Source organism: Lactuca virosa, chromosome 7, assembly GCF_052849685.1.
Source record: "Lactuca virosa cultivar CGN04683 chromosome 7, Lactuca_virosa_CGN04683_v6, whole genome shotgun sequence".
NCBI classification, from domain to species: domain Eukaryota; kingdom Viridiplantae; phylum Streptophyta; class Magnoliopsida; order Asterales; family Asteraceae; genus Lactuca; species Lactuca virosa.
Window position 1 is genome coordinate 38913722 of NC_136432.1, and position 15729 is coordinate 38929450.

At 34.5% G+C, this 15729-nt stretch overlaps 2 protein-coding genes across 3 annotated transcripts; both read left to right on the forward strand.

The window, feature by feature from the left end:
• Positions 1–1753: 1753 nt before the first annotated feature.
• On the forward strand, positions 1754–8673 carry CPL1 (C-terminal domain phosphatase-like 1). 2 transcript variants are annotated; one of them, XM_079058817.1, is made up of 17 exons: positions 1754–2649; positions 3658–4131; positions 4221–4431; positions 4711–4868; positions 4999–5069; positions 5222–5324; positions 5415–5498; positions 5593–6177; positions 6283–6346; positions 6424–6554; positions 6618–6671; positions 6777–6873; positions 7037–7269; positions 7350–7436; positions 7520–7585; positions 7680–7759; positions 7840–8673. In XM_079058817.1, the coding sequence occupies exons 1-17, from the start codon at positions 2365–2367 to the stop codon at positions 7946–7948; spliced, it is 2892 nt and encodes a 963-aa protein (XP_078914943.1). In that variant the 5' UTR covers positions 1754–2364; the 3' UTR covers positions 7949–8673. The 2 variants fall into 2 exon arrangements, with proteins under 2 accessions (XP_078914943.1, XP_078914944.1); XM_079058818.1 differs by having other exon boundaries at positions 1755–2649; positions 7052–7269.
• Positions 8674–12939: 4266 nt separating this feature from the next.
• On the forward strand, positions 12940–15356 carry LOC145124322 (clathrin light chain 1-like). Its single transcript, XM_079059611.1, has 3 exons — positions 12940–13442; positions 14422–14575; positions 14716–15356. Exons 1-3 carry the CDS (start codon positions 13036–13038, stop codon positions 15124–15126), a joined length of 972 nt encoding a protein of 323 aa, XP_078915737.1. The 5' UTR covers positions 12940–13035; the 3' UTR covers positions 15127–15356.
• Positions 15357–15729: the final 373 nt, after the last annotated feature.

Below are 15729 nucleotides of genomic sequence, written 5' to 3' on the forward strand. Positions count from 1 at the left end.
ATCCATTAACATATTAATAAATCATTTATATATATTAATTTATTAATCTTATAAATTAATATCTCTTCTTTCATAATTTCCTTGTCCAGTTGCTAGGTTGAGGGCAACCCAAAAGGACTGTGCTGCTATCAATTCAAGTACATACCAATTATAGTTATGGGCTTAGACACCTAATCCAACACACTTCACCAAAAACTCCATAACTCATGCATGGATGAAAGGAAAAGGCCAAACTATTATTTTTATGACACTATGCACTCTAAAAGGTATGAAAGGACAACTAAAATGCTTTGGAGTATTCCATATTCACAAAAATCAAGGTTTTAGGACCAAATGAGCAAAAATTTAAGCATAAACAAGATCTAGCCAAGCAAGCCTCAATGTATGAACTTTATACTTTATGGAGTTGAACAATGAGGTGTAGATTCCAGATCTAAATGCTTGAATTCACCACCATTTATTGAATGACCTTCCTTCACTATCAAGAACACAAAAAATTACTCTCAAGGGCTAGGGTTTCAATTTTAGGTTTAGAGGAATGGATGCTGATCATAAGAAGGTCAAAGGGGGAATAAGTTGCTTAAATAGGGGACACGACCCTAAAAATTTAGGGTTTAAGGGCAGCATGAGTACGCCCTGCGTACTTGAACACCTCCGCGATCCACTTACTGCCTTACGCCCGACATACTCACGAGTACGTCCAGTGTAATGGATTATTACGCAAAACTTTGATTTAAAGGTTAAAATGGAAATTTACCTAAAAACGGGTGTTACACACACAGAGGAAATTTTAAAAAAAATACACAAAAATCCTTTAATAGTTATAGTTATGATTCATGATTCAAGTAATCCATAATTTTGAAAAATAGATGATGCAACCTACCAAACCTAGTTAAACTCAGATGAAGAAAAAACCAAGATGAACAAAGAACTCCTATTGTTCAACACACCAACAGAAAACATCATGTTTCTAGCGAACACCATGAGATTCAGAAATTAGACCTAAATCAATTCGACACAGGAGATTGACGTCTGATTCGTGATAATCAGCAGATGACCTTGGCGTCGCCTATATTGGTCGTGGCTGTGTCCACTTTCGCTTGAATTTTCCTTTCCTGTGTGCTTCTTCAACTTCTCTTTTCCTGTCACTGTCGCTTGTTAGCATGAATGAAGATAGTAAAGATGAAAAGGGGAAGCGGGTAGTAATAAGAAATTGAAACACGAACATGTGATGAAAGCTAGTTGGTAGCCTTTAAACCTAATAAAAGATGGATGAGAAGTGTATGTGACTTTGTGAGAAATGTTTGATTTGCTGGTGAATGTGTGAGGTAGGAGAAGGGCGAGAGCGTCAAATAGAGAGAAAGAAAGTTAAAGGAGGGGAGGGTCCGAGTAAAGGTATGGGTGCGGTAACATAGTTTTATTTATTTTTAAATTAAAAAAATATTAATATAAATAAAAAAAATAAAAAAGAAGAAAATAAAAAGATAAAATATTATTTTCAAATAATTCAAAAATCACAGAAAAATTTTGATTTTGGATATTTTATGAAAGATAATTTTTTTTTGAATCAGATCGATATTTTTTTGAAAACCATATGAATCAAATTTAAATTCTTGTCTATTTTTATAAAAAAAAAAAAATTGGATAACAGCGCACATATGTTTGTTGGGAGTCATTTATGAGTTTTACCCTTCCGTATTGATTTTTATAAATATTTATATTTGAGTGAAGGGAGGTAACCTAAATGAACGGCGCATATTGGAAGTGGCCGTAAATTGGTAACCCTAAACCTACGCCTCTCAATCAAACACCAAATCACACCATATATATGACATCACCCAAACCCAACATATCAAGCGCACGATACACCAAAGCTTTCATAGAGAGAGAGTTTTAGAGGTAGACGAACCTTCCCGTTCTCTTCATCGTACATCTAATCTAGGGTTTTGTTCATCGATCATCACCATCGTCTCCATCTAAAATTCCCCCAAATGGATGTAAAAATCCAAATCTAAAATTCGCCTGACGCACAGATCGGTTCATCACCGCCTCCGTTACAGATCTAAAAAATCTTGCCCTAATTTTTCCTTTTTTTCAAACAACGGATCAAGATCAGTTATAATTTGTGTTGTTTTTGTGCATAAATTGAGACGTATAAGATGAATTCAATCAATCGAACGGAAAAACTTGATGATTGATTACTGATCTGTATGTATATGACTCTGTACACTGAAAAACAAGAACAAATCGAAGAAGACGAAGGGGAAAAGAGAGAGAGAAATTATCTCTGAGGATTCTGATAATTTTTCTTTTTCCTTTTTCTTTTATTTTATTAAAGAAAATTGATTTTGAAGGAAAAACAGAATGTATAAATCGGTGGTGGCTGTTTATGATGGTGAAAAAGTCATCGGTGATGTTGAGGTTTATTTTAATCCTCATCTGATGAATCTGAACATGAGAGAGAAACTCAAGGACAAAATCAGGATTTCGTACTATTCGACACCGAGTGAGAGGTGCTCGCCACTTGCTGTTCTTCACACAATTACTTCACCAACAACTGGGGTTTGCTTGAAAATGGAGTGCAGCAAAACCATCAACTCGAACTCGCAGCTCAACCTGTTGCACTCTACATGTCTCAGGGAGAACAAGGTATATCTGCCCAACCTCAGAATAAACAGATTAACTAAAAAAAAGAAGATAAACAACAATCTACTGAAATTGTAAAATTGTAATCTTAGTTTAAACTCAAACCCTAATTTGAGCTGCAAACTTTTTATTACGAGGACTTTGTTGGACAAAGATAAGACCCTTAAAAGAAAACCTAAAATTGGAACTTTGAACACTTTTTCATTCTACCTTTTAACTTCGGATTGAACCTAATGAACAAATCACAAAGTAAAATTAGGGTGGCTGATTTTCTCTGAATTTTGGACTGTCTTGTGTTGCTAACGAAAGCTACAAATAAAAGCATATTTTTTCCGAGACTAAAATCTGCACTTCTGGGAATTTATATCCACGAAGAATAAAATGAAGAACCAGTTTATAATTCCTTAGCGGACTTACAATTTGCAGTTTTGCCACAAATAATGACCAACGGATGTTACTCTCTTCAGAGAACTCTTGACTGGAAATTGTACTGGAGTACCTAAACTTATAATCTGAATGATTCTTGCTGGAATATTTTGGTGCTGAAGAATAAACCATACCTGTGTAAAAGGCTCTTGCCTTTATAACTTAACGTAGTGGACTGGAAACCTGTACACAAATTTTCTTCATACTATACTATCAGTCAAAAGAAACTCTTAAAATCAAAAGAAAACATCTGCTTCTCATGTCATAATTCTTCGTTGAAGCTGAACAAAGACATGCTAAAACAAAATAAAGTACAAATTTCTTTGAATAAATGTTTTTCTCATTTAGCCCATTTTGACCGATGGTTGCGACAATACTACAATAGAGATCTATATTTAAAGCACAAAGCAGAGCTGTAATGACTTATTGACTTTTTGATAAGACCAGTCATAATTAGCATTTATATAAGTTGACCTTTGCATTTTTGGTCACTTCTGCATATGGGGTTTGATCTTATTTCATGGTAGTCACATAAGTATAACTTGTATTTAGTTTCTTGTTCTAATCGCATACATACTTTTGCAGACTGCTGTTGTCCCACTTGGTGGAGAGGAGCTCCATTTAGTAGCCATGCGTTCTAGAAGAAATGACATGTTACCATGCTTTTGGGGGTTTAGTGTTGCACCAGGTCTTTATGAGTCATGCCTTGTGATGCTAAATCTTAGATGTCTTGGCATTGTATTTGATCTTGATGAGACACTGATTGTGGCCAATACATTGCGATCATTTGAGGATAGAATTGAAGCCCTACAACGAAAAGTAAGCTGTGAAGCTGATCCACAACGTGTTGCTGGTATGCTTGGAGAGATTAAACGCTATCAAGATGACAGAAACATTTTGAAACAATATGCAGATAGTGATCAAGTTGTTGACAATGGCAAGCTACTTAAAGCACAGTCTGAGGTTGTCCCACCATTGTCAGACAATCATCAACCTCTTGTCCGACCACTTATAAGATTACAAGACAAGAACATCATCCTCACACGTATCAATCCACTGGTATGATGATTCTACTTACTTGACCATTATATTATGCCCCTTCACATTTGTCTATTGAACATCTTACATAAACCTTCACTTTTTTGCAGATTCGTGATACAAGTGTTCTTGTGAGACTGAGACCTGCATGGGAGGATCTTAGAAGCTACTTGATTGCAAGAGGACGGAAACGTTTTGAGGTTTATGTTTGTACAATGGCTGAAAGAGATTATGCTTTGGAAATGTGGAGGCTTCTTGATCCAGATTCAAATCTAATAACCACAAAAGAGTTATTGAACCGCATTGTTTGTGTGAAATCTGGTAAACTAATGTGAAAATTAGTCAATTCAGTCATTTACCTTGCACGGTTTGTGTATCCATACAATATTCACTTGTTTACCCTTGCTTGGATATTGTTGTTGTGTCATTATCTTTCTTGTTGCACACTTTATGCTTGTCCACATGAATGGAAAAAGTGTTGGGAAATATGACTGCCTAGTGTGTGTTTCTTCACTTGTATAATTTTGTTTTTACTGTTTATTTTTAACTCATAAAGGGTATATGAGTAACTTATGGTCAAACTTGTTTCCAATTTACCAGGGTTGAAGAAATCACTCTTTAACGTTTTCCAAGATGGAAACTGTCATCCCAAGATGTCCTTAGTTATTGATGATCGTCTAAAAGTGTGGGATGAGAAAGATCAACCTCGTGTTCATGTTGTTCCTGCTTTTGCTCCATATTATGCTCCTCAAGCTGAAGTAATAATTACCTTCATCAATCTTTTTGTCTCACTTTTCCTAATGTAAATATAGAATTCATTGTTGTACACCTGTACTACCCCTTTTTGTGCTATAGTACTCATTTATATATATATCCTTGTCCTTTTAGGCAAACAGTCCTGTTCCTATCCTTTGTGTTGCACGAAACGTTGCTTGTAATGTCAGAGGTGGTTTTTTCAAGTAAGAATGTGTCTTCACTTTCTAAAGTTTACATCTTTATCCACATACACACATTCCCACACAAGGGGGTTCTTTAATTCCATCTATTAGCGTTTTTGCATTATGCTTCAATCTTCATTATAAAATATTAAAATGCTCTATCTTTGAAACAGAGACTTTGATGATGGCCTTCTGCAACGAATCAATGAAGTCGCACATGAAGATGAAATTAAAGACATTCTTCCTCCAGATGTGAGCAACTATTTGATTTCCGAGGTTAGTGATATATAAAGTTTCAATTTTTATCCCTTCCCCTTTATTTTATTTTATTTTAATTATGGTTTCTAATTCCATAAATGTTACCAGGATGATGCTTCTGCTTTAAATGGGAGTAAAGAACCACTTGGTTTTGATGGAATGGCAGATGTTGAAGTAGAAAGAAGGCTAAAGGTAACTAGTCTTTTTCAGTTTTCACAATGCTATTCGTTATATGATTACATCATACTCAATTGATTTACATGTTTTGTCTTTTGATGATATTCAGGAAGCTATGGCTTCTTCAACCATCCCTACAGTGATACCTCCCATCCTTGATCCAGTTATTAAGACAACCTTTCAGTACAACACTCCACCTACATCTATACCAATTATCCCACCAGCAATCCCAGGACCAATTGTTCAGTATCCCAATAAGTCAACCCCTGTTCTTGAACCATTTACTCAAGTCAATCTTGCAGAAACAAGCTTGCATGGTTCACCTGCAAGGGAAGAAGGTGAGGTGCCTGAATCTGAACTAGATCCTGATACAAGAAGAAGACTTCTCATTTTGCAACATGGTATGGACATGAGAGATCAAACCACCAGTGAACCTCAGTTTCCTGTAAGACCTCCAATGCAAGTTGCAGCTCCTAGGGTTGAGCCGCCACGTGGCGGCTGGTTCCCAATGGGGGAAGAGATGGGTCCCAGACAATTAAACCGGATAGTACCACCTCCTAAAGAATTTCCTTTACATTCTGAGCCTATGCATATTGACAAAAAACACCCTCTTCGCGCACCACCCTTTGTTCATAAGGTGGAAAGTCCAATATTGCCTGATAGAGTTCTTGAAAGCCAGAGGCTTCCTAAAGAGGTAATTGAGGTTATATTATGCTATAAAAGAATTTCACATGTGTAGCTGGATATTGTTAATAATGTAACTTAAAGGATGAATATGTATTTTTATTTTTTTATGCAGGTGTTTCAAAGGGATGATCGGTTGAGGTTAAGCCATTCGTCGTCTGTTTTCCCTCCATTTTCAGGTAAGCTGCTACATTTATTTTGAAATTTAAACCATATTGAATATGAATGAAAAACATAGTGGAATTGTATTTTAAAGGGGAGGAGAGTTCTTTGGGTCACTCATTATCAAGCAACAGAGATATGGAGATTGAAGCTGGAAACAATGAAAATTTTGCTGAATCCCCTGCTGAATATCTGCATTTCATTGCCTACAAATGTGGAACTAAGGTATGATTACGAAACAATAATTCCTTTTAATTTACCAAATGTGTACTAAGGATTTGTTAATAGGTGGAGTTCAGGCAGGCTCTGGTCCCTAGTGTTGAACTACAGTTCTCTTTTGAGGTAGTCAAAAAGTCCTTTTAACTACACGACACATTACTTATGAGTTATAAGATAATCTGTGTGAATGATATTAGAGGATTTTGGGTGAAAATTGTGTTTTTACAGGTATGGTTTGCTGGAGAGAAAATTGGTGAAGGAAGTGGGAGAACACGAAGGGAAGCTCAACATCAGGCTGCCGAGGCATCTCTTATGAATTTGGCTGGTAAAAAATATATATATTTGATGTTTTTGTCCTTTAATAGTATAAAGAATATGTAGGAATGAACTCCTTCCAGCCTTCCCTAGCCCTTAGGATTTGATAAGATCCATCAAGGATTCAAATGGAATTGAATTGCAAAATGATAATGATTCTGACCCTTTTTAAGGCAATGTTTTTGCAGATAAGTATTTGTCTCGTGCCAAGTCTGGTGGTGGGCATGGAGAGGAGGGAAGGTTTACAAGTGATGGAAATTCTTTCGGACATCAGTCTTTGCCTTTGTTGAGGGAGGAGTCTATGTCTATGGCATTTTCAACTGCATCGGGACCCACAAGGTCTTTAGATTCTAAGTTAGAGGGCCCAGGTCACAAGAAAGGGTCAATTGCAGCACTTAATGAACTAGTAAGATCTTAATCAGTTCCTTTTGGCAATTGGCAAATTATTGTATGTATATCTTACCTTTTTCTTTTCGATTATTTCAGTGTATGATGGAAGGTTTGGGCATGAGTTTCCAACCTCAACCACAAGTTTCAAATAACATGGGCCAGAACAACGAGTTATATGCACAGGTAGGTAGTGTACTTATTCTAATGTTTTCTAGTCATTTTTGAAACTTGACATTTTAATTAGTTTTAGTCAATGTCTCCTTCAGGTTGAAATAGATGGGGAAGTGTGGGGTAAAGGAGTCGGGTTAACATGGGATGAAGCTAAGATGCAGGTAGGTGTAGTATTTATCTCTTCATTCTTTCTATTCACTTGTTTCTTCAATCCCAATTTTTTGAATTCTTCTCTCTCATGTTATACTTTATCAGGCTGCTGAAACTGCTTTTGTAAATTTGAAAGCAAGGATCGGGCAATACCCTCCTCCTCAAAAACGCCAACCTTCTCCCAGGTAGGTGGTCACTTCAATCTTTTTTTTTTTTTTTATTAATCTGAAATGTTAATTGGCATATCTTGATCTTGATGCTACAGATCATTTCAAGGAATGGGAGCCAAACGATTTAGACCAGAGTACCCAAGAGTTGTACAACGAATGCCATCATCAGCAAGATACCCGAAGAACGCATCATCGGTTCCTTGACAAGAAACAAAATTACTGACATAACCTATAACTATGAAGAAAAGAAATGGACGGTTTGTTTGTTTGTCTGTGTGAACAAAGTAAATACAACACGAGAATGAAAGAAACCATGAGGATGGATTTGACATTTGACAGACACCAAGAGCTTGTTGCCCTACCTACTACTACTTGTTTTGATGATGATGATGATGGTGTACAAAGATGGAGAAAAGCAGATTTTGATTTTCATTATATCTGATGACTCATGGTACAAACCCAAACTGTTGATGGTTTTTTTGCCCCATTCTTTGTTTATTGCCGCCGAGATGGGGGTGCCGCCAATAGCTCCGCCAACTAAGCATTTTTGGGAAACAATACGGTTTCTTGATTTGGTGCGATCAATGATTGGTGTTTGCAGGACCGTTGCTGCGCCAAAGTCGATTTTGCCCCCACTCCTTAACTCTTAAGATGTGATGATGTCTGTAATTTTGTAATTTGTAGTTGTCCAAAGTCTAGGTTCTTTCGATATTTATTTAATGCATCACGGGCCACGCTTTCTTTTCAACAACAATGCCATCGTTTCTTTTACCTTTGCTAAAATCATCAACTTCCATGAATGACGGAGGGAGGGGTTTGGATAGGAACCAATGTACTAATCTTAGCCTAAAAAAATGGACGGATCTCATACAGTTTTAAAATCCTGTTTTTTGTATTTTTGGTAAATAATGACCAAAATGTCTTTTTCATGTTTCAGACAATACTATATTCACATTTTGATTACCATTTAATACATTTATTCATACAAGACAATTATGAAAATTATTACATTCATAAATACTTATGCAACACAAAAAATATATATTCACAAAAAAATTTAAAAAAACATTCATACATCCATTACCCATATTTTAACAAAAGAAAAAAAAAACTTATACATGCACACAACGTTCACACCTTAATATATAAAAATAGGTTATATATTCATATAGTTTAATACAAAAAATTATATCATCCCTTTATCTTTCATACTATCCATAACTAACGAAAAAAAAATTGAGAAAAGAACTAAGAGAAAAACACTGTCCACATAAGGATTTTGTACAAAAAAAAAAACATCAATTGAACTACATATTTTGTTTAAATGTTGCCTTCTGGTAACCGACAATTACCGGTAAAAGGTAATTAAAGAAAAAAACAAAGGAAAATGAATCATGAAGGTAACCATGTTTTAAAATCATTCAAAAAATACCAACCAAGTTTGGTCTATTAAAAAAACACCATCAAAGTAAGTGTTTGTACAAAAAACACCAACAAACTATATGTTATGTTCAAATTTTACCCACTAGTAACCGACTCATGCAGATTAAAGAGTGATTTAGCCTAATTGTTGTGACATGGCATAATAATTAGTGACGTGACATTAATTGATATATTCCTTCTCTATAAATCGATTTACGGCTTCTTCATGAACGAATAATTTCTTAATCTCCTCTGATTGCTTCTTCTTCTACTAAATCGATAATCTCCAACTCAAGCTCAAACATTCCAAAGAAACATAAGATATTTGATGATACACACCCTTGTAGTTCGGGACATCCTTCTCGAATTTGGACATCAACCACAAAGACTAATCATAACAAAAACTTCAAGGTTTGTCTCAACTGAATGGTAACTTTAACTGAAAATTTTATCATGTCCTCCTATATATTTGCTTGGTTATGTGATTCATTTTTTGAATATATATATATATATATATATATATATATATATATATATATATATATATATATATATGGGTGTGTGTGTATGTGTGTGTGTGTAAGCTTTTGATATGGGTAGTATAACAATCTTGGGCAATGTACATTTTTTAATATATATGCCGATTTGTAATGTGACTACAGCAATGTCTTCACGAATATTTATGTTAATTTATACTATGGTGAAATCTATGTATTGTTTGCCTCTTGCCTAGCTACAGGTCAAGACTAAAATGGAATGGATTGCAAACTACTACACATCTTCCAGTTTCAACAAATTTCATTCCTTGAGCTACTTTTGGACATTTATCCATTTGTTTTCACAAATTCCAATCGTCCATTCATGAAGAAGCTCAAATCGATTTTTAAATGAGGAATGTATCAACTAATGTCATGTTAGTAATTATTATACCATGTCACCAATAGTTAGGCCAAGTCATCCTTTAACCTACAATAGCTGGTTACTGATGGGTAACATTTGAACAAAATGTATAATTTGTTGGTGTTTTTTTACATAAACTTTACTTGGATGATGTTTTTTTGAACGATTTTGAAACATAATTACATCCTGGGTCATTTTCCCAAAAACCTTTGTCGTGGTTCACGACAGTAGGTGGTGCGACAACGACTGATGGGGGCGTGCTAGGTTTTCCAGATCTTATGTCAGCTAGAGTTTCAAATCTTGCAGCAGAGGATGCTGATGACAATAGGGGGTGTCGGTGAACAATTGTGGTTCTGTGAGGAGTGGCAACTAGGGTTTAGGATTTCATATCTTGTAGCAGAGGAGGACGAATGCAGTAGGGGTGGCATCAAATAGTTGTGGTTCACTACGATATGATGTGCGACGACAACATAGGCCACAATGACGACGAAGCTTTGACGGTACAACAATGAATAAACTTTTTCAAAAAACATTAGTTAAAATATTTAATTTCCAGTTTGATATAAAATATGCATTTACAATTGGTTTTTATAATTTTATAAATCTTTTTAGTTTAAAATTATTTTATAAGTTATGAATCAGTTATAGTTTTGTAGAGAGGTTTTCATAAATATATATAAAAAAATTATTGATTTAATTGTATTTATTTATATATATAGTTAATATCATTTTGAGAATCACCACTATGGTGTGAATGTAAGAATGATTTTTGGAGCATTGGATCGAAAGAAACAATGATTATGACAAGAATCATAATCAATTTTTATTTATAATTAAACCTTTTTAATTTAGAAATGTTTTAAATGTTCAATAATCAATTAGAATCATTTTTTTCTTCAATTTCATGTTCTAAAATTGTTCTTTGTATTTTTTGCAATTAACTTTTTCCAGAAATATAAAATAATAACGAGTCAACTATTATGAGTAGCAAGTAAAAGATATTTATATCTTTTACAAAGCATTCTAACTACTCCTTGTTAAATTGATTTTTTTAAACACATATTTATTTTAAGAGTTGATCTATTATGAGTAGCAAATAATGATAATGTTTTGTAAAAGATATAATTACCATTATTAACATATATGATTTTAAACCTTCTAAGCAATGTATTTCTTTTGTTATGCAATCCAATCAACATTTAGTTTCTAAAGCTAAGGCTAGATGGAATTTAAGTAGTTGATTATATCTATTTAAAGAGCTTGGTTTATTTGAATAAATAAAATGAAATGAGCTTTCATATAGTTTTTTAACGGGAAATAGACTTATTAAGGTAATTAACTTTTTGGTTTGTTCATATCTAGGTAACTATTTCTTTTATTTACACATCTAGGTAACGAACTTTTTGGAAGTGTTCACATATGACTATTATGATCGGATGTAACATGCTATAGCCGGTTATAATGGTCATATGTGAACACTTCCAAAAAGTTCGTTACCTAGATGTGTACAAAAAATAGTTACCCAGATATGAACAAACAGAAGAAGTAAGAGTAAATTACACGAATGGTCCCTGTGGTTTGGATAATCTGTGCGTTTGGTCCCTAACTTATTTTTTAACTCGTATGATCTCTACTGTTTATTTTTGTTGTAGGTTTGGTCTCTGTCTTACCTCAAAAGACTATTGTGTCATTTTTAATTTATTTTCTTATTTATGTATTTATTTTTTATATATTTAAAAAAATTAATAGACCCCACATATTTGTATCTCCTCACCCACAACCCACTGTCTCTTCATTGAATTTTCCACCACCACAACCCAATAGAAGGGTTGTTGTGTTGGATCGCCGGTGTTGAAGGACCGAAAAAAGAAGAGATGGTGAAAACGTCGATATCACTAAAGATGGAAAGAAAATAGAAGTTGAGGAGGATGAGAGATGAGATGGTGACTGGTGGGACCCATCTTAAATTTCTTAAATGTGGTTTCAGGTTTAGGGTGAGGAGATACAGATATGGGGGGTCTATTAAAATTTTTTAAATATATAAAAACAAATACATAAATAAGAAAATTAATTAAAAAATAAATTAAAAATGAAACAACAATCTTTTGAGGTCAGACAGGGACCAAACGCACAACAAAAATAAACAGTAGATATCATCCGAGTTAAAAAATAAGTTAGAGAACAAACACACAAATTACCCAAACCACAAAGACCATTCGTGTAATTTACTCTTACCTTTTCAGGTTGTTAACATCTGGGTAACTATTTTTTTTTAATATCTAGGTAACGAACTTTTTGGAAGTGTACATATATGACCGGATGTAACCTGCTACAGTCGGTCATAATGATCATATGTGAACACTTTCAAAAAGTTCGTTTTTAAAAACTTGATTTGATCTAAATGACATTTGAGAAACTATTGCATCATATATAGTAATAATCATTCATATCAATTGAATCATAAGATAATCAATATGTTTTATTTGAATAACTAAAGTGAAACACGTTTTGTTATAGTTTGTTAACAACTTAAAATGACAATTTAGAAATTATTGCACCATACATATTAATAATCATTCATATTATCGAACTACAAAACGATACATATAATGATCATTCATTCATATTAACTAAACCTAATTCATATTAACTAAACCGAAAACGAATTATAAGATACCTTTTTATTATTGATTTTCATAATTTAATTTAAATGCGAGCAGAATATTGATCTTTAACATAGTCATAATTGTGAATTTTACACGATGCTAATATAAATCTTTATAAAACAATAAATTTTAGTAATAATATAGAATTTTGATAAGCTGTTTACACTAAAAAGAAAGGGCTAGAAAGGAGAAAAGGGGGATATAAAAAGGCAGCCATGAAAACAGGCTAAGAAGCCAGAGAGATATACCGAGATAGAAAGGAGCAAATCTAGAGAGAGAAAGAAGGAGCAAATCTAGAGAGAGATGTCGTCGTTTGATACGTTCAGCGTCGACGGCGAAGAATCGACAACGATTCCATCTTCCGGTCAATTTGATGAAGGTTACTTTGACAACAACGATTCATACTCCAACTTTTCCACCGCCGATACTCCGGCGTATCAATTCCCTGCTGACGGTGAGCATGTCTCTCACCAATCTGTAGACAGTCCAGATCCGTTTGGATTCGGTTCGAATCCAGATGCGGATCAGTACTCCCAGCCGCCTCAGACCTCTTCACCGTTTGATTCTTCCTCGATCCCGATTTCGAATGGTGTAAGTCAGGATTACGATGTTGGAGAGGATGCTGATGGACTTTTTAGTTCCGATGGACCAGTGCTCCCGCCTCCGAGTGAGATGCGGGAGGAGGGGTTTGCTCTTCGCGAGTGGCGGAGGTGAGGTTTTAATTCTCTGGATCTGGAGCACTTTCATATTGGTTATATTACATTTCGTTTCCGATTTATCATAGATCTTAGAGTATTCACTTGATCAGCTATAATTACACTAGATCTAATCATAATTACGTTATATGATTCTCTTGTATCATATTGAATTGTTTTCATCGGTGTTTTATCTAGTTTGACAAATGAATCATATCAAAAACTAAGATTCCTTGCAAGCATGTGAGACATACCACCTAGGTCCAGGATGAATTCTATGTTCCTAGTTATAAGAACACACTAACATTCACCATTGAATTTAAATTATCTTAAGAATATGTGTAGCTGGTCTTGATATTAATTTTTTAGCAGCGCATAGATCTGCAGATGACTAAAACGACAATTTTTGCAAAGTAAAGACTAAAATTTTAGCTATTGAGTTTATTTCTTGCTCAAGTTTACCTAAATGTATATATCAGGTGATTAGAGGCTAGTATATTGTTGGGATCTTTTAAATGGAGTTATAGTACTTGCTAGTTGCTACTTGCACTATCTAAATGTATATATCATGCAATTGATGTGAGATCTATATTGATCACATTTGGATTCGAGTGACACGTGCAGTGGTCACTGTAAATGTGTAGCTTGTAGGATGCTTTTGTAAGTTACATTTGGAACACACAAAATTGAGAAATTGAATTTCTACCAGAACCTAGGTTATAGTAGTTTCAGCACCAAGTCAGTGTATGCAATATAAGAATGACATGTATCTTATGTTTTTCATGAATAAAAGAGGGTTGTATTATAAAAATAGCTACGTCTTATATAGAAATATAGATCGACATTTTGCCATGAATGGGTAAACACATCAGTATTCCACAGATCTCTTGAGCATCATGCCAGATTTATATAGAAGTTAAATTGATGATACTAATTCAGGCCATGGAATTCAGTCCTTTCGTATGTTTAAGCGAACATGGCTTTCAATGTGCAGGCTGAATGCAATTCGATTGGAGGAGAAGGAGAATCAAGAGAAGGAATTACGTGCCCAGATCATCCAAGAAGGTGAAGATTTTATAAAAGCTTTTCATGAAAAGAGACTACGCAACATTGAGACAAACAAACTCACCAATAGAGAAGGCGAGAAGGTAATTTTCCTAAACCACCATTCATATCATATCATCATAAAATTCATTCTTTAATGTTTACCACAATTAAATTGTTATGTTATTGAAGTTGGTATGTTATGAATTTATTACAAGAAGAAAGTTTTGGAATTGTAATGTAGATGTATGTGGCGAAGCAAGAGACATTCCACAAAGAAGCTGATAAACAATACTGGAAAGCAATAGCAGAGCTGATCCCACGTGAGGTGCCCAACATTGAAAAGAGAGGCAAAAAGGACAAGGACAAGAAACCATCAATCACAATTGTCCAAGGACCCAAACCTGGAAAGCCCACTGATCTTTCAAGGTTGCGTCACATCCTTGTCAAACTCAAACACACACCACCTGCCCATATGGTCCCACCACCACCACCACCTGCCGCCACCAAAGACGGAAAGGAAGGAGCCAAAGATGAGAAAACGGTTGCTGCTGCTAAAGACGGAAAGGATGCGGCGGCTGCTACTGAAACAGTGGCGGCTGTTTCAAATGGTACTACTGAAGCTCCTCCGGCTGCTGCACCGGTGGTTGCTTAAATCATTTCTTTTCTGATATAAAAAGATTACAGGTTAGTTTTTGGACCACTCTGTCTATGATATGAACTCGTATAATTTGCTGCTTCTGTGTTATGATTAGTCTGTTATGTTGCTGTGTTTCCCGGAGAACTGTTACTGTTACTTGTTTAAAGTTTGTTATTACTGTGGTGTAAGAGCTTTTTCTTTTTCTTTTGCTTTTGCTTATATGATGATGATGATGTTAATGGTTTTGACTTTTGAGATATTATTTGATTTTTTTTTTCTTTTTTGGCTAATGTTTGAATGTGTTGCAAAAGATGATATTTGCAATTTTGAATCCTGATAGTTAAACTTTAGTTTACAGTATTTCTTTTTTGGTTTCTGACTTACATGATTACCTTGCGTTCAAAATTCGGATTTAGAAACATAGATGATTACTCGGTCAAGAAATATTGTCCTTGAATGTAAAATTTGAAATCACTTTAAATTTTTGTAATAAACATGGATTTGGGTTTTATACTCTACCAAAAGTTCTAAACAGACATGTATTGATTGTAAAATTGGAGGTGAGTATTAGAGGTGCACATTTCAAGCCAGTTTTTTCTTTTTTTAGACCAATGGAAA

What these genes read in the sequence shown, in the direction of transcription:
- LOC145124322 (XM_079059611.1), top strand. Translation starts at nt 13,036, where the DNA reads ATGTCGTCGTTTGATACGTTCAGCGTCGACGGCGAAGAATCGACAACG. An exon ending in GCTCTTCGCGAGTGGCGGAG is followed by an intron (nt 13,443 to 14,421) that starts GTGAGGTTTTAA and finishes TTCAATGTGCAG; the next exon opens with GCTGAATGCAATTCGATTGG. An exon ending in CCAATAGAGAAGGCGAGAAG is followed by an intron (nt 14,576 to 14,715) that starts GTAATTTTCCTA and finishes ATTGTAATGTAG; the next exon opens with ATGTATGTGGCGAAGCAAGA.
- CPL1 (XM_079058817.1), top strand. Translation starts at nt 2,365, where the DNA reads ATGTATAAATCGGTGGTGGCTGTTTATGATGGTGAAAAAGTCATCGGT. An exon ending in CATGTCTCAGGGAGAACAAG is followed by an intron (nt 2,650 to 3,657) that starts GTATATCTGCCC and finishes ATACTTTTGCAG; the next exon opens with ACTGCTGTTGTCCCACTTGG. An exon ending in ACAACGAGTTATATGCACAG is followed by an intron (nt 7,437 to 7,519) that starts GTAGGTAGTGTA and finishes TGTCTCCTTCAG; the next exon opens with GTTGAAATAGATGGGGAAGT.